Here is an 18,303-nt window from a genome sequence, read left to right on the forward strand (position 1 = left end):
GGAGGGTAAGCTGGGGAGATAAATTTTATGATTGTATGTTACTCTGCATTTCTTATTTGAAAGTTGTACCTCTTTTTCTGCTTACATAGGCTGGTTGTAATAGCTGAAAAATCCATAATACCTGAAAACCCCATGATGTCTGTTGGTTCATATATACTTGCTTTCAACTCCGTATCTGTAAATTGAGTGCCCCAGTAAAAGACTTTAAATAACCTGTCTCAAAACATTTCTGCTTTGATTGAATTGAGAAAAAATATATCATTTCTTTTAATGTAATTTTTTAGAGACATGTTGGGTGAAGTGAAAAGTTAGGGTCAAGTGCTTAAGCAGAAGAGAGAGGGGTAAGACTGAGCCCTTCTCATTAGTGGCAAAGTGGGACATCTGGACTATCCAGATCTTTGTTCATAAAGAAAACAAATAGTTTTCTCTACTGAGTAAAATTTTGCTGATGAGTGATTTGTGCTTTGAGCACTAATTTTTTTTTCACTCTAAGAAATCTATATCCAGTGCTTTGTTGATTTTGCCTTGAGTGAAGCACGCTGATTGATACTGCTTGATGTATCTGTCCCTGTATGAAATCTTCAGGAGGTATTTTGCTGAGTATAAACCAACTCTTGAGCCTTTTTTGAAGAAACCTTCTACACTTCTTAAAATAGCATGTTCACAAAATATTTTGCTCAGCTGTTGTTCTGCGCTGTTTTCTTCCTTCCCACCCCCTGCTTCCCTCTCCTTAACAGCCTAGTGGGTGAACCTGAGCAGTAGCTCTTTGCTGTTTCTTTTGTAATCTGTTGTTTGAGCTGGCTGGCCTGCCTCCAAAAGTGCATGAGCGTGTTTATACATCTAGCCTAACAATAGTATCATAACACCAATTTGTTTAACCTGGGCTGGAAATAACAATCTAAATATTGTGAATCAAAGAGAAAGCAGTCATTTGTATATGCTTCTCTACCCTGCCAGCTCATGTCTGATAAAATCACTGAAACTTCTTTTACGTTCTGTGGGAATTCTATTAATTCTGTTGGTATGATGTGATACCTCTTTTAAATGCTCAGAGAAGTTCAGCTATAGCTTTTCCTCCAAACAGCATCACATACTGTCATCGCCTTGCTCAGGCAGAAGGTGTTTAGTTTGTATTTGTAGTTCAAGCACACATTACTGCAGAAAATCATCTATCCCTGCCTCTGTGGGGAGGGCATTCATAATATAGTGAGTGAATAAACTGTTTGCTTATGCTGTTTATGCTTATTTCTTAATCACAAAGTGATTAAGAAATTGATCAATTGGTGTATTTTGGTTTAGGTGCCAAGACTTTGGTGTAAGTACTCTTTATTGTTACTTTGATTCAGTGACTTTTTTCACCAAAATAACTTTCCACTGGGTTGAAACAATTTGGATGGTGTCCATCAGTAGCTGATGTGAGTGGTCCTGGCAGTATTTAGACTCCTAGCATGCCATGGGGCTTCATACTTCAAAGTTTGTAGCTTCTGAAAGAACAACAACAGAAAAAAGCAGTGCATGTTTCTGAACCAGAATGAAGTGATACTAAACTTTAAACACTCTGGCTTTATCATCCCATCCTCAAAATCTTCTGATCTTCACTGTGAAGTGATATGATTTTTCTTTAGTAAAATCTGAGTTGACTTTCCCAGTCTGCTGAAATCTGTCTTTTCCTCTGAAGGAAAATTATAATGGAGAGTAAGAATGGACATTACCACTGCTCTGACACATCAGCCTGTTATCAAAAGTGAGAATTATTTGTTTCTATATTGCTCAGTCTCTGGCCTCCCTGCCTATCAAGAGCAGTAATAAGTGCTCTCAAATCATGTAGTAGCTTCAGTGAAGTGGCACCTGCCTGATAGGCAGCTGACTGCAGCAGTACAAATAACATGACGTTAGTAGGTGTCTTGTGTTCGCAGTCAGTGATAGTGAAGATGTAATAATTCTAAATCAGTGATTATGAAAATTATCATTTCACGTTGTTATTGGTCTCACCAGTTCTTCTGTCATGATTCACATAGTGAATAAGCAGCTTCAGCTCTGCAGCTTTCTAGAAGGAAGAGGAGTGCAGCAGAGGCAAACTCAGCATGTTCAAATATGAAGGTCATCTGAATATTGCTTAGGGTAGCCATTTAATTTAGTTTTTTCCCCCTCTATATTTTTGTGAGCCTTTCAGGTCTGAAAGGAGGGTGGATGAGTTGAATTAGGGGAGCCATCCACTTGTAGACTTCAATATGTGCTTTACATTTATCTAGCTTTGAGGATAAACAACAGCTTAGGAAACCCATCTGAGACCTGATGTTGGAGGTACAAGTGCGCTCCCCTGCCGAATCTCACCTACTTGAAACAGAACGCTGGCCTCTCTTCCATCAGCACTGCTGGCAGTGCTGGTGAGCAGGAGGGAGGTGTGCTCAGAGGATCAGGTGAATGGCACCTGGCCTAGCTGGCAGCATCTCTCTCACTTTGCTATCCCCCACAGACAAGGGGATCCTTGTCACACCACCTAGTGCAGGTGCACCAGAATTCCCTAGGAGAGGAAAGATTTTGAGGCCACTGTAAGTGATGGGGAAAATGAGGCAATTCCTTTTTCTGCTTGAAGCTTGGTATGTTATTATAGTGGCATATTTTTTTGTTTTTTTGTTTTTTTTACATCTGTATTTAAAATCAAGTAAGTTGTGTATCTTACTGGGTTCATGTAAATGGTGCTGTGAGATACATATGTGAAGAGCTGGAAAATGCTGTACAAGATAGTAAATCTTGTTTCTGATTTCAGGGCTCTTGCACTTGCCCCAAAGCTCTTTCCATTGTAAGGACTGAAAAATGGTAATCTTTAGAAATAGCATGCGCTTCTTCAGTGTTATTATGATAGAGATACTTGAACAATAATCAGCATTGTAGAAAATCTTGTGGTCACTATTACTTCAAAATAACTCCAGAATGAAAAGGGTTAAGTTATGAGTTCAGATGAAATAGCTGCTGAGTAGGTTGTTTTGTCCATTTGAGGTTACCAGCTATTAAGAATGTTTTCAAACTGGTACATGTGTACCTTATAGTTCTGTTAGATGACAAACAATGTAGAAAAACATGTTTCCCTTTTCTACAGTCATTGTTCCTGAAGTGCTGGCAGTAGTAAGAGCTCCTAGCCAGTAAACAAAGTAGATGCTGTTTAGATGTATAGAGAGCCAATAAATAAAGTAACAAGGTGTACAGTTTTAGAGTTCCTTTGCTGCATGTGAGTTAAAAATTAAACATTCACAGTAAGTGAAACTAGTTAGGAAACTCTCACAAAAATGTGTAAAAGCAGTTGGATAATGCAGTGCTTGCTTTTCATGTCAAAAAGCAAAGCTTAAAAATGTGAGGTACTTTTCAAGCCAGATAAGGTAAATGTACTTGAATATGCTCAAAACTACAAAATGAATCATAAAAATCTGATTGGGTTTAAGTTCTCATAGCTGTGTTGGTGGTTTAATAATATATTTTTTATTTAATCTTTTTTTCATGTTTTTCTCTATTCCATGCTGTGATCTGGTACAAATGAAGACATGAACAATCTCACTGTACAGAGCAAACAGCAGGCTGATTGTTCACTTTTTATCTAGTGCACAGAGGAGGAGGGGAGTAGTTTGTGATGAGATCAGAAGTTCTAGGCCATTTTTGTTTTCCATGATTCTGTTAGTTATTCATCAGAAGGATGATGTTATTAAAAACAACAACAAAAAAAAACCTCCAGAAGGATAAATGCTCATATGAAGAAATCCTTCTTAGCACTAAAGGGTGGAGATGAATGGTAATATTTGAAACATCTCAAGTTTCTGGGCATTTCTTAGATTAAAAAGGTGATTTTTTAAAAGGTCTTTTGCCTCATATTGTTCTTTATCCAAAGAAATGCCTGGCATGAGATCTGCATTTTCGGTGCATTTAATGTTGAAATGATGCCATTTAAATTATTTATCCATAGATGATAACAAAGATGTTTGTATTTATCATCTACCCAGAGGCAAAAATAGGACTTCACTTACCATGCTTAGATGAAGCCCTAGATGTGGGATGCTTTTAACTGAGCTAAATGTGAAACACTGGCCATTTGATAAACTAAATGCTCTTTGTCTGTTAGGTGGTGAGATGTAGGGAGCTCTTCAGCTGGGAGCTGCAGCACAGCTGTGATAGCCAGTCTTGGAAATTCAGTCTGAGAAACAAGTTCTTTCTTTCATGATACCTTTACATAAAGGTATTATTCTTTTTATGTTTATTTACCTTTTGTCATATGATACAGCAGAGGTGTATTAGTCAAAATGACAAGAGCTGTAAAGTAGGTTTTCTCTCAGCAATTGTTGAAGGGAATGCTTCATTTTTAGTGAAAACAGCATACAGCTTTCTCTCTTCACTTACTTTTCGCTTACTTAAACTTAACATACAAACTTAATTCAAGGTGAATCTGGGAAGAAGATGATAGTATCTGCCACTTTCTAGTTCTTTTGTTCCTCCTCCCCACCCCCTTTTTTTTTTTAAAATTTTCTCCCTCAAATATGCTAACTCCTTAATTTTTATTTTTTTTCCAATGCTTTTTTTTAAACGAAGGCTTCATGGACCCTGGGGGTTGGCCATTAATTTTAGGCCATTGTGTGAGTGCTAACTACTTAAAAATAGTTGTGGAGCCAACCTTGCTTCCTCTCAGGGTTTATCAGTTGGAAGCATCTTCTTTTTATCCTATGTGCAAGAAAAGACCTCTCTGGATTGATGATTTGATCTGTATAATGGAAAATCTAGGCAGGATATCCTTTCTCTGTTATTCCTTGGTGTGATGGCATCGGGTTGTGTCTTAAAATGGGGGAAGGGAAAAGGAGGATCCTATTAGCAGACAAAGTGGTTTCAGGGGACTCCTAAACTGCAGGTTTGCAGAGACCCTTGTACTTAGTGTCCTTGTTGAACCATTTGTAGTTCAAGCTACTGTTACAGTGTGTCAGTGACGGCTTCTGCTGCTGTGCACAAAAGCTTGCTCATATGCAATATGGATGTCCATATATTTGGAAGTTGTTGTGGATACCATGCTGATATATATTATGAGGGGCTTTTCTGTGGTTATTTTGAGCACTTGCAGACCTTAATGAAATACTTCATTGACAAGGTAGATCTGGTTTTATCCTGCAGAAATGCGGTGCCTGAGCTTCCCTTGCCAAGAAAATAATATTTCTACTGTAATTCCATGATGAAAATGCCTCTAAAAAGAAACCCAAGCAGCACCTAATGTGCAGTGGATGGATAGTGAATGCTTAATAAATGTGTGCTTGGGCTAGCAAACATACTCAAAATTTTGCTTGGCATTTACAAGGCAAAGGACATTGCCAGCTTTTGTGATTGTGAAAGGACTTTTGATTTAGTCATCTTGTGTTAGAGATATTTAGTCTGTGTAAAAATGACGCTGACTCGTTATCCCCTCCATTCCCTTCTCCAGATGACACAGTATAGCTCTTAGACAAGAGGCGAGTCCCTCTGAGTTAGTTCATTCTGCTCTTATCGCCATGACCCGTATGTATTGTGGTGTAACCGCAAAGGAGGAACCTGAGGGCTCTGAGGAGAAATGACAGAAGCAGGATGTGATTGTGGGTTTTCAAACTAATAACCAGCTGGTACTTGGGGTGCAAGACAAAAAAAAAAAAGGCACTTATAAAAAGAAACGCTCTTAATTGCCTATCTGGACTTTGGAATCTGTAACCGTCACTTGTTCAGGCCAAGATGTTAGTATAATTTAAAGCACATGAATTTTTAACTGGTAATGAAGCTATCTTTGAGTTCATTGCTTTGGGCTTTCATGTGAGGAGAAGATAAAAAGTCCTTCCTTCTACAGCACGAAGTGTACATCAGCTACTTATAATCAGCAGATTTTCTTTTGTATTAGCAAGTTGTTCTGTGGCTTTCCATCACCATGTGTTTTGTTTTTTTTTTTTTATTAACAGCTTTAACTTCAGTGTTGAAACGGACTGATGGTTATATTTCTTACCAGAATGTCATATTATTCTGTGGGACATAGGGTTAGGGTTACTTGTTACTGATCTAAAAGCTCAGGTAAATGAAGATACTTGGAAAAAAAAAAAACCAACCCCACCAAAAAAAACCCAAAACCACAATGCTGCAAGAAACTTCTATTGCTGTTGTTTACACTGTCAGAAAATTTAGTTGTATATAATTACCTAGTAATAACATATCTGTATAAATATGTATACAGTAGCCTAATAAATGCAGAATCTGAACATATGCCAGAATTTGTACCTATGTGCTCTTAATTGTAAGTTTCAGTTTTTAGCCTGCTTCTCAGGCTGGGATCTCTGACAAATATAAGCCTGTGTAGATAACATGTGTTTCAAGCAACTGTTAAAAAACCAAAGCAGGGGAAGTTTTTCAAATCTTAAGCCCACCCCTCGTGTATTAAATCATTTGAAATCTTACAATTGCTGTTATTTTCAGTCCATTGTGTCTGCTTCCTGTTGGTCAAAGGTTATGAGGATAGGGTGGTGTAGAGTGAGGTGGGAAGCCAGCAGGAAAAAGAAAGCTTTGCTTATTTTGGGGTAGACACAACTACAGAAATGGCCAGGACATTGCTTAAATTTTTTGAAGACTTGAAGAGGTAAACTAGAAAAAAACCCTGTTCTTGTTTACTTTTCTTTGTAACTTATGCCTATGGAGAATGAATTGGAGTAAGTAAACAGGGGCTTCCTTAAAGAATGTTATCTTTTTACTTGAAACTGTTTAGGTTTTGGGGTGGTTTTTTTTTATTCAAAAAGAGGTGTAGCTTTTGTTTTGACAGGTTGACTGGGTAAACTGTATTTCTGAAGCACGAGTGTAAACCTCTGTTTGTTATCTTTTGTCACTAACTCAAGAAAAAAGAAAAAAAAATAAATATACCATGAAGTAAGTAGAAGCCCTGCAATGTATTGCTTCAGTTTGTTACAGGCATACATGGGCATGCATAGGTGTGTTTATGCAAACTTCTAAAATGCTTAGTTTATCTTAACATTTTTATGGTTATTGAGGAACCACCTGTGCTTTCTTGGCTGTTAAGACCCCGCTGTGACTACTTCACTTTTGTCACCAGGGAGGCTTGCCGGGAGTTGCTGTGAGCAGACCAGGGCTTGGTCCTGGCACTCAGGTTCCTCTGTGTTTGTGGTGAGCAGTTGCGGCAACGCTGTGTGAAGGATTTGGTTTCAGAACAAATCCCGATTCAGAGATTGTGTTGGGGCGGGGAGGAAAAAAAAGATAAATTAATTGTTGCGGTGGTTAAACTCTACAAAGCTGTTGACCCTAATAACATATGGCATGAGGGTACTGTTACAGTCTAGGAAACAGTAGAAAACTTTATGTGAGTTGATGAGAGCAAGAGGAGTCTTTTGTAAGCTAATCCAAGTAATTATACCAAAGCATCTTAATTTTCCAGTGTGCTGGTATGTAGGTAAATATGCTATTGGTATGTGATGAGGCAGGTTTTTGATTTCTTAACTATTTTGCTACTACTCAGTGAATTACTTGAATCTAAAAGTATATTTTCACTGTTGGAAAAAGCATTTTTGTTTTAATGGAGTCAGTTTAAGTAGCATAATATAAGCAATTTATATATTGTAATGTCTTGCAAAGAATTCTGATTTTGTGCTTGTTTGGTTTGAAATCAATTTTTCGCTGTAGTTCTTCAGGTCAGTTTTGTTCAGAAAAAACTGGTGAGCCTAGTTAGCAAATATTTTCAGTGATGTAAAGTGAGAATGTGTATATCGGATACAGTGCTGACTTTTGCTTTACCTTAGGTTTTACTTTTTTTTTTTTTAGCAGCTCTTCCAGCCATATCTAGTCACTTGGCTCATGCACATTGCTGATCTGTATATTTGTAATGGAAAAGCTAGTAATTTTAGTTCTAAAATATAAACACTAAGCATGCCCTTCCTAATTCATCCCCTTTCTTACAATAAGGAATTCCTTGCAATGGCTTACAGTATTTTAAAAGTACTGTGTTGATTCTCCCTGTAATACCTTGTCAGAACAATAGATTTCCTTTAGCTTTACTGTGTCTGAGTAAAGAGGCTTGAATAGGTGTCACTCTTTTCATTGCTGTAACAGTGGCTGGCTCATTTACAAGAAAGGCTCCTGCTTTGGTCTGCAGGTCCTCAATTTGCAAATATGTCAGCTAGTGTACAGCCTTTCTCTCATGAGGAATGGATAACGATGGAGTGTCAACATGTCCTAAATTTAATTTGTAGAGATTATTTAAAACATTGTCTGGAATTTCCTTTGGAGACTTTTCCCTGTGTGTTTGATGGATGTGTAGGAGCTTCTTTCATTATGCCTACAACTAGTAGGTTAAACCAGGCTGGTTAGTTGGGAGGCAATTTGTAGAAATTAAGGGGTATCTTTGCGCTGTTCTCCTTAATTCACTACTAAATACCCCTTTATTCATCATTCCCTATTGAAGTTGGAGACACTACTGCTTCTGTAGCTCAAATCCCCTTTCTTTTATGGGGAGTACAAAACACAGTATTTAAGCCTATGAGTATTTTGTTGAAGAGGTGATGTGCAGAATGCCTAGCCACTGTCATATGTAGAAGTATCTATTTTGCATGCAGCATGAGCACGCTTGAGTAATCCAAGCATGAAGCACTGAAGTGTGTGTTGTATGTCTGTTGAAACTGCAGTGTCCTTTAAAAGATCCACAATAGTCAGGATTGCATGTTTTTGCTTTTCCTTGTTTGTAAGCGTTTTGCAGGTGATAGATAACTACATGGGCAAGTAAGAAGGTGGGGGGAAGGAAAATTGCAAATCCGTACGAAATACTATAAAAAGCACTGGGCTTGTTATCTGGAAGAATGGGGATTTTTTTCACACTTCGGTACAAGCACCGCTTCAAAATGACTGTCCTCCTAGGAAATGAGAAATGAGTAGACAGAAATGTATGGTAGAATGTTTCATCCCTGACCAATAGTGGGAAAGCTGTTGGTATCCATGGAGTGTAGGCTTGACCTCTCAGCTTTGGGTTTATTGTGTCTTTTAAATCCTAAAGTTTTTATTTTTCTGTGCATTGCTCTAATGCAGCTTGTCAAAACGTACACCATGAGCGCTCACAATAGTGGAACTTGACTCAAACAGCACAGCTGGTGTTTTCTCTAGTTGTCTTGTTAAGGGGGTTTTGTCAGCACTGTAGCAATCCTTGTGATAACTAATGTTAAAAAACACATTTTAACACATTAAAATAAAAAGGGCATAACCTACCATGAATGTTTTGCTGTCTTAAACTAAGACTTGTGGGGGAGGAGTGACTTCTAATTAAGAGCTGATGAACAGACTGAAGCAACTTTAAAACAAAACAACATACCGAACTTCATCTGATGAAGACACAAAAACATTACCTTTTGAATAAATCCATCTGATGCAAGGCCAAATTGCAATTTGGTTTGGGTGATTGTAAGTACTATCAAAGAGGTTGATCTTTAGGAGGAATCTGACAGAAGGAGGTGTCATGCCCTTGCTTATTGATTTGGGGAGCCTTCAGAAGTTGAAGAAGGATGAGAGGAGTGGGAGAGAAGTTAAAATAAACCAAATCTTGCATCGGTGATAAAGCAAAACAATAGGAGGTGACTTGCAAGAGGGAGGCAGTCAAGTAAGCGCATTGGCTTCGCTAACAAGTGTAAGAGTAGGAAAAGAGGCTCAAAACTGCAGTAAAGCAAGTCAATAAATTGAGAACTTTAAAATGGAAGGCAATGTGATCAGGATGAGAGAAGGGAAATTGTCCTGGCAGTATTATTTAAATAGGATGCATATGGGAGAGACTAGAGAGGGAGATGATCAGAACACATTTGTGATCAGGGAGGAAAAGACCATATTCTGGAAATATTCTGAGAAACAGGGCAGCAAACCAAAGACCACGTAGACGTGTGGATAAGGGACGTACAACAGATACACTTCTCCTTATGCTGTGACAAGTGTTATATTTTCTTTGCTGTCAAAGCAGTGAGAGGGGATGGCAAAGCTAATATCTGGGAACATGTTGCTAGCAAAACTGTTAGGGAGTTATGTTTTAGCCACATAGGGTGGGTGGTGTGAAGTAGAGCAACTAGAAGTGAAAAGGTAAGTTTGCAAATGACCAGAAATGGCATAATATCTATAGGCAGAATTAGATGGGATAATAAAGGGATGATCTGGTATAGGATCCTAACTTGGAGGCAGTGAAACGAAGGCTCAGGGTCCTGGCTCTCCTGCAGATCTGTTTTATTGCTCTGTGTAACTCTCTAAATTCTGGTTCTGTTTTGACAAAAAAAAAAAATAATAATTCTCTGCTGTGCACAGTATGACAGAGAAAAATTTGTGTTTGCCATTAGAAAAATCTCTAACATACTGCAGAAAAAGTATTTATGAAAGTGACTGATGCTACCAGACAGAATAAGCATCAGTTCAATGTGAATTAGGTGATGCAGACCTGGCAGCACAATTACACTGGGAATAGGCATAAGGCTTTAAAAAAAACCCAAAGAAACAAAAAAAACAAGGCAGAAAATAAAGCCCTATGGAAAATGGAAATATAGATTCACAAAATAAAGCAGCAGTTAGTGCTACACTGTCTGAATTGTATTTTGCACTTTTTTTGACACTTTAATTGGTGGTGTAACACTGGGAGACTAATTCACATGCTGAAATATTGGTTATGAAACAGTGCTCACAATAAATCTGTGTGGAAGTATAGTTCTGCTGTATTTTCAGTATTTTCTTTTGTTTATTTGACAAGCTAAAGTTAGAATCAACAGCACAAGACTAGAAAATGGTGACAATAGTTTGAAAACAGGAAATTTTGGCCTTGTGTGTATTCGGAACAGATGATCAGAATGATGGCCAGGAGAGTGGAAATTTCCACTGAGACTGTTTTTTCCTTATTTTGCTCACTGAGAAAAGATGGTGCTTCCTGGAAAACAAGTCTTAAGTATTTAAAGAAAGTCATAATGTATTCAGTGTTTTCCTCGTATCACATTTGTTTGTTTTGCAGTAATCTGTTTACACTTCATAGTATTTATGCTACTAAAAGTAGAATGTTTAGACTATTGTCAAATCTTGTAACAGCAGAAATTGCATTTCCAGTTAAGACACTAAACGTGTTTTTTTTGTGCTCAATTTAGTTGTTCTGTCTTATGATCAGAAAAGAAATAAAAGAAGGAAAAAAAGACATAGTTTTTAGGGAAGAGGAGGGTGGCAGATGCCAGTAAGTGCTATGACAATAGCTTTCAGAAGTAAGTAGTAATTATGTATTTTTCAGTTCAGGTGCTCATGATATGGCCACTGGGGAAGTGGGATGTGAGAGTTTTAAAAAGATTTCCAGAAAATGCTTTCTGAAAAACAACCCTTAATTTATTTCCATGTAGAAATACCCAAGTGTTAATTTCTCAGGTGAAACTTTGAAATCTCACAATGTTGGAGTTAGTTCTGCAAACCAGAAGAGTAGCAAGTAGGAAAAGTAAAGTTCTGTACTTGAAGCACTGTTACCTAATGTGACCTCTTTTGGCTTCTTCCTGGCAGTCCTCCCAAGTACGTGCCTTGTGGGATGAAGCTCATCAGTGACAGTTATCACTGGTCCATGCCTACCACAGACAGGATTTAAAAAGAAGCATAGTGTGAAGGAACATTTATTTTTATTTTGTTTCAGCTTCTAATGGGATGTTGAGCACAGGTCAAATGTATGAGTCAGCGAAGCTGTGCCAGAGCTGTGTTTGACTCCTGTGATGAACAAAACACCAGGACACTAGAAATCAGGAGGCAAAAAGAAGAAATGCCCATCTTCTGGTTGTGATCTTTTCTCCTGTTTTTCAGAGACATCTAGCAATTCCACTATTGTTTAACCTTTGCACTGGAAAGCAAGTGAAGGCAGAGGGATAGAATGAAATAGATGGGAGTAAAAAGCATTAAGAAATTAAGTCTTGATCCCAGCAGACATGTGGAAAGACCTCAACAGTAGATTCAGGACTTAAATGTCCAGGAGAGCATCCTGAAGTGACCTTGGACTCCCTTGCTTATTTTCCCTTGCTTCTGTCTGGTTCATGCTGTGCATGTCTTCCACTTACTTTATACATTCTTTTGGAGCAAGGAAATGTTTTGTTGTGTGTTTGTAAAACATCAGGTGTTCTTTTTGATCCTTCCCTGTGCCCTTGGGTGAGTCACTTCTTTCTTCCAAGTCTTATTTGACTTCTCTGGGGAAGGAGGATGCCAAATACTGTCCTTTCAAAGTAGTCTGTGGAGTACAGAGATGAAAGCTTAAGCACAAATGTCTGTACACTTAAGAGATCAGAAGGCCCGAGATACATAGTTTTCTTCCGGATCGTTCATTGGAGGTATTACCAGAGAGGGATGTAAGTGATACCCTCTTTGCCTTAGCTCAAGAATTTTGGAGGTTTTTGTCTGAATGCTACCCAAGAGAAGAAGGTTGTAAATGTGATAAAGAGGGAAACAAGCTTTAAGTGACATGAGGACTGTGGCTAATAGTAAACCAAAGAAGGATGGTTGACTAGTTTATCAGTAAGTAGAGTTACTTGACCACATGGGAGCAAATGCTCTGTGGGTGAGCAGCTTGTCACATTTTAGCCTACCTAAAAAACAAGCAAACAAGCTTGTTTCTGTAGTTATGATGGTCTCATGATACAAACAGGACAATGTTTGGCAAGAATGGTGATGTCCTATGTTAGGCCAGCTGATACGCTTTGTAGCTCAAAGTAGAAAACAAGCTGAGAAGCACACAAGGCCTTTATAGTCTGAAACAAAAGCAGCAAACCTCCTTAAACCTTGTTTTGTAAGAATTCACAAAGCCTGCACAGGCATTTGGTGTACTTGATTCCCATGACATTTGCTGTACTACAGTACTACAGTTTTACAAGGAAAATTTTTACTTTTGAGTTAGGTATTTGATCTGCGTGCAGTGTTTTCTAACTAGGTGTTAGTGTATTTATAAAACATGTTTTTAAAACTCTATTTATATTGGTAACACATTTTATATATATATTTCAAAATCTTTCATTAAAAAAGCCCACCCTTTCTCTATTTGCTCAAATATCTTTTCCATAATTAAATGATAATGGTGTTGGAACAAAATGTTTAAATCACATACTGGCTATTCTTTTACTTCTCAAACTTAATGCAGTTGACCTTTTAGCACAGAAAATCAGTATTTGATAATGTATGGCTGATAACATCAGTAATGTGACAGATAGTGCCTGCAATTTTCCTGTGACTTAAACCAGTCATAACATTTTAGTGATCGTGAGGAGTAGGCTGTAACAGGGTCTGTTGAAAAAAATGCAGAATTTTCAAACAAAAATGGCTAAGGGTGGTTGTGGATATTAAATTTATGGCAATACATATTTGCACATATGCATACTTTCTGATAGAGATTTCTTTTTTGGAAAGCCATTATTGAAGAAGCTGTCTTGCTTACACATATAGCACAGTATTGTGTGTTTCAGTGAGGCAGTATACAGCTTTCGTTACAATGACAAATACTGAAATGTTAAAAATAGATCAAGCTTTAAGAATCCCAGATATTTTCAAATAACAAAGAGTGATTTATGTGGGCTCATTTTGCACTTTGAGAAAATATAGAGGCGCTTTTGTACTATGATTAGCAAGGGTGCTGATGTCAGTTCGCTTGTCTAGCTTTAAGCTTTATTCTGCTGCTAAATTGTGCTTTGTACTGTAATCCAGAGAACCTTTGTATCTGCCTTATTAGTGTGTAGTTTATGGAATTGCTTTTGTTTTTGAATATAATCTGTGCCAGTTTCAGTGAGTGTGACTCATTATATGACTGAAATAAATGTTCACATACGCACTATGTGAAAACTCTTCAAAAATAGTAGCAGGTGCTGGTAGGCTAAATGCAGTGTTTTAAGTACTCTGTATTTCCTATTTTGTAGCCCGAAGGGCTGAAAACAAATTCTGGTTAGCTGGTTGATTTTTCTGATTTTTTTTTTTTTTTAAAGAGACTTATTTATTCATTAATACTCCACAGATATTGTCAGGAATGCTAAGAATCTTTCATTCCTTAACACAGTACTAGAAATAAACTTGTAGAAGAGGGATGCCTGGTTGACACGGTTTATTACTTTTTGTTATACAAATTGTGAGACAAATTGCATTGTGCTTCTCAATTCCTCTTGTTCCTCTTGTCTCTCTAATCAATTTCCTCCTGACTTAAGCTTTGAAAATTTCATCTGAATGACTGAAGGCTAGCTTCAGAAACCTGCTTTATCTTTAACCTCACAGAGTTTTGTGTGGTTTGGTTCATAACAGTTATCTGTGATCGACCTTGTGTGGAGAGAGAGCCTCCGATACTGAAATTTCCTGTTATCCTAGCATCTAAGTTGTCACTTGATTTGGAAACAGGAAGCAAACTTTGCTAGTGTTTTTTGGGTTGTTGTTGAAGAGTGCTTATCAGCTGTGGTACTAGAAGGTATTCACGTTTGAAATGTAAATTAGAGGGGGTTCTACTGTGTTTTATTGCTCACCCACTTAAACTTACTGTTAAGTAGAAACAGTTACTTGAGACCTTGACTTGATTCATGGAGTTCAGTATTTAAAAGCAGTTACTGTACTCACAACTGCAATAAACATACTTGGTTTATAAAGTATAGAAGTTACCTTAAAATCGTGTAACTTTTAGAGCTGTGGTAGTTAGAGAATGGATCACAAATGTTAATGGAGCTGTCTGGCATTTTTCCCTTTCTCCTGTTTTCTGTATTATCTTTCCATAACAGCTTCCTAAGCTTGGTACCCAAAAAAGGCATGCCTGCTTGACAATGAGGGTTTTGTGAGTCTCTAGCACAAAGCTGATGGTGCTAATTCAGAGCTGGAAGATGGTGTAGTTCTCACTCTTTGTCCTTTATGTCCTTTTTCCAGTAGCTTGTTTGAAGGGCTACATAAAAATGAAATCGAAATACTCTCGTGCCTCAAGAAAATGATGTCCTTTACACACTGGGATGTAGCTTTGAAAACAAGAGTTTCTCACTACGTATTAGGAAAAGATTCAGACACGTCCTAACGTCTTGTAGAACCAACCTTGCTGATTTTATTCCTTCCCTTGGTTGCATGTAGCCAGGACTGGCCAAAAGCAGAACTCACTCACCTGTGGGTTTTTTTGTTGTTTGTTTGTTTATTCTGTTGGGGCTTTTCGTCCTTCCAAAGGACTTGCTGGCAACTATGAGTATCCTAAAGAAACCTTAAACAGGGTGCTTTGGGGCACGGTATGAGTCTGCATTGTAACACACAGTGGCTTGGCTACCGCATTGATTTGCCTTGGTCTCCAACTTTGCTGTAAAGCATAAAAACAAACGAATAAAACAGTTGTGTCTTCCCACTGTGTCCAGGCTCTAATGTCACATTTCTGACTGTGTGCAGTACAGTTCTTCTAGGGGGCAATGGCAGTACATCTGGTTTCTTCTGTTGTGCCTATTATCTGGACTTTTGGCGTATATGGAAGCTTATAGCATAGAATTCTGTATTGCTGATAGAGCTGAGGAACCAAACTGCAGTTAAGTCGGGCAATTGAGTTGCTGTTGGTACTGGCAGGGCAGTTGCATGCAAATCTTGGTTTCTTTTTTTGAGTTACCATTGGCAAGAATTATGCCAGGGGACCGAGAATGAAATGGAAGATAGGCATTTTAGTTGTGCTTTTCTCTTGGACCAGTTTCTTTCTCTCCGCAGTAGCAGGAAGGCTGGTAAAACAAGAATATGCCAGATTGTGAAATACATTTCTTCTGTGGATATACCTTCCACAGAAACTGTGTTTATGTGATAGAACTATAATGTTGGTCATTTTTTCTATTCCCATCAATAGTTTCCAAAATAATAATGTAGCTTTTTCTGTAAGAAGTGCTACCGTAGAAATATTACAAGTGCAGAGGTCCCCTAACAGACGGAAGCATATGATATGTGCATTGTCTGTTCTCTAAATACAGATTACTATCATTGAGTGTCAGTGAAAAGTTCAGAGTTAAAATCAACCCAAAGCAGCAGATATCAGAAACAAGATGCTGTGGAGCACTTAAAGATACGTTTCTTTTTTTTTTTTCCCATGCCTACATTGGCTTCTTTCAGAAGCTTTTTGTGTGTATGTTTGGGATTTTTTTTTCCCTTTCCTGGTCCTTTCCCCCCTTTTTACTTTACTGGATTCATCCTTTCTCATTTTCTAAACAGTGATTTGAGTCTGTGTTCTCTTTTTAAAAAGACAGCTGAAATACAGAAGAAATAAACTTTAAAATACAAATTCACTAATCCTCTAGTCCACTGCTCTAACAATATGTAAATACATTGTGTTAACTGTAGGTAACTGGTGTGTAATTTCTTAGAAATCTAATTGATCTTTTACTCAGTTCACTGCAGGTTGAAACAGTACAGAAAAGGTCTTTACAGTCTTTAATTTCTTCTTAGTAATTTTTCTCCCCTTTTTTTCTCTCCAATTTTCAGGCATGGAAGAGGAGATGGTTTGTACTTCGCAGTGGCCGTTTAACAGGCGATCCAGATGTATTGGAATACTACAAAAATGACCATGCCAAGAAGCCTATCCGTATTATTGACTTAAATCTGTGTCAACAAGTGGATGCTGGATTAACGTTCAACAAAAAAGAATTTGAAAACAGTTATATTTTTGATATCAACACCATAGACAGAGTTTTCTATTTGGTAGCAGACAGCGAGGAGGAGATGAATAAGTGGGTTCGATGTATCTGTGATATCTGTGGGTTCAACCCTACAGATGAGGGTAAGTTCTATTGTCAGAGTTTGGTTTATTTTTCTGAGAAAGTGTGAAGCATGTATGGGAAGAATGCTTAAAAGATCAGATGATTACCTTTACCGGGTATGTGTTTTAAAACTTGTATGCATTGGCTATGAAACCTCCTTGTTACTCTTAAAAAAATAAGCATAACAGAGGGAGGTACTAAAAATTTGTTACAGATGAAGTGCCTTGAGAGTTTCCTCAGTATAGGAAAAATCTTTAAGTAAAATCATGCAAAACAGAAGATTGTCATAATCATCAAAGGAATTACATTTGGTATAAAAAGTATGGTTATGCAAACAGGAATGAGTGCAAAATGTCAGGTTTCTAATATTACCATTTCTCTGTCTGCTTTGCAACTGAGAGAAAAAAAAATCTGCCTCCCACCATCTGAAACAAACAAAAAACCCCAAAAAACTTTTAGTCCTGCACTACCCAGCTGTAATCCTACCAAAATAGACATTGTGTGAAAGCAGCTTGTATAAAACAGGATGTGTGTTTAATTCCTACAAATACCTTGTGGCCATTGCTTGTCCTGAATACGTCTTTATTTATTTACTTATTCCTGCATTCCTTGTGAAGATTAGTGGGTTGCATGACTTGCTGTAGCTCTGTGCACAGTCCCAAGAAAATATGAAATAGGAGTGGTAAGAGGGTTATAAATGAAGCATGCCTGAGTGAAGGGGCTAAAATTAAATATCTGGTTTTTGTAGGTTTGTGGGCTGAGGGAGGTAGGGAAGACAAAAAAGGGCTTGTATCTCTTCTACTCCAGCCAGAACTTCAAAAGTATCTGGAAAATACTATTGCTTTCTGAAGAGGGTCTGTTTTCTTTCTCTTTATTGCAGCTTTGAGCTAAAATATTGTCATAAAACTCTATTAATTATGACTCTGATAGTAAATTCAGTGAAGGGTACTTGTTTTGACAGTTCCAGTGTGTTTTCATGACATCCTGAACATAACTGGGACAGCCCACTGCCTGTTTCTATGTGCAGTTGCCATGTGATCAGTATTCAATTTTCTAAACATCTGTTAGGTACGGGAGAGCGGTAGGCAGGTGGTTACGCTTTTGTGGGTAAAGTGCACCACTAGTGCAGCCATGGGCAGGAGGCACTCAGAAATCATTGGTTCTGGGGACAGACTAGGAACCTGTCAAATAAGGAGGAAATGTGCTTACCTCATAGCTCTTGTGTGTATGTGAGAGCATAAAGGAGCATGTGTCCATTGCATGTAATGGAGAGGTAGGGTCCCCTCAAGGCTTATGAGGCCTTCCCGAGAGTACTACTAAACCTTAATTTTCTATTAATGTTATATCTGTTGAACTGAAGGTGAAACATACAGATATCAAGAGAACTAACTATGCCCTCACTGGCTGTTTGGACCAAAACTGTTTTTTTGCTTCTGTCAATTTTATCAGTAACTTATCCCCATTATACTCTGATGGTGTGTTTCGCTGTTGGCATTTTAGCTTTGTCTGAATTATCCCAGTGCCGTTACTTAACTGGGAACTGACCATATTGTCTGTTTTATGG

The 18,303-nt window shown here is 37.9% G+C and overlaps 1 protein-coding gene across 11 annotated transcripts in view; it reads left to right on the forward strand.

Annotated features, from left to right (window-relative positions):
* The window catches only part of GAB1 (GRB2 associated binding protein 1), a 100,848-nt gene that overhangs the window by 40,245 nt on the left and 42,300 nt on the right, over positions 1-18,303 (forward strand). For 10 of the 11 annotated variants that reach the window (XM_057419418.1, XM_057419425.1, XM_057419439.1 and 7 more), the window contains exon 2: positions 16,465-16,759. In XM_057419418.1, the coding sequence (XP_057275401.1) occupies positions 16,465-16,759 (295 nt within the window). Of the gene's footprint in view, positions 1-6,426; positions 6,620-16,464; positions 16,760-18,303 lie in introns of those variants that run through there. The other variant, XM_057419492.1, reaches the window with a different exon arrangement.

The sequence above is a fragment of the Pezoporus wallicus genome, unplaced genomic scaffold (genome assembly GCF_028554395.1).
Source record: "Pezoporus wallicus isolate ANWC-B61680 ecotype Strahan unplaced genomic scaffold, APGP_CSIRO_Pwel_v1 contig_6597, whole genome shotgun sequence".
In the NCBI taxonomy this organism is placed as follows: Eukaryota; Metazoa; Chordata; class Aves; order Psittaciformes; family Psittacidae; genus Pezoporus; species Pezoporus wallicus.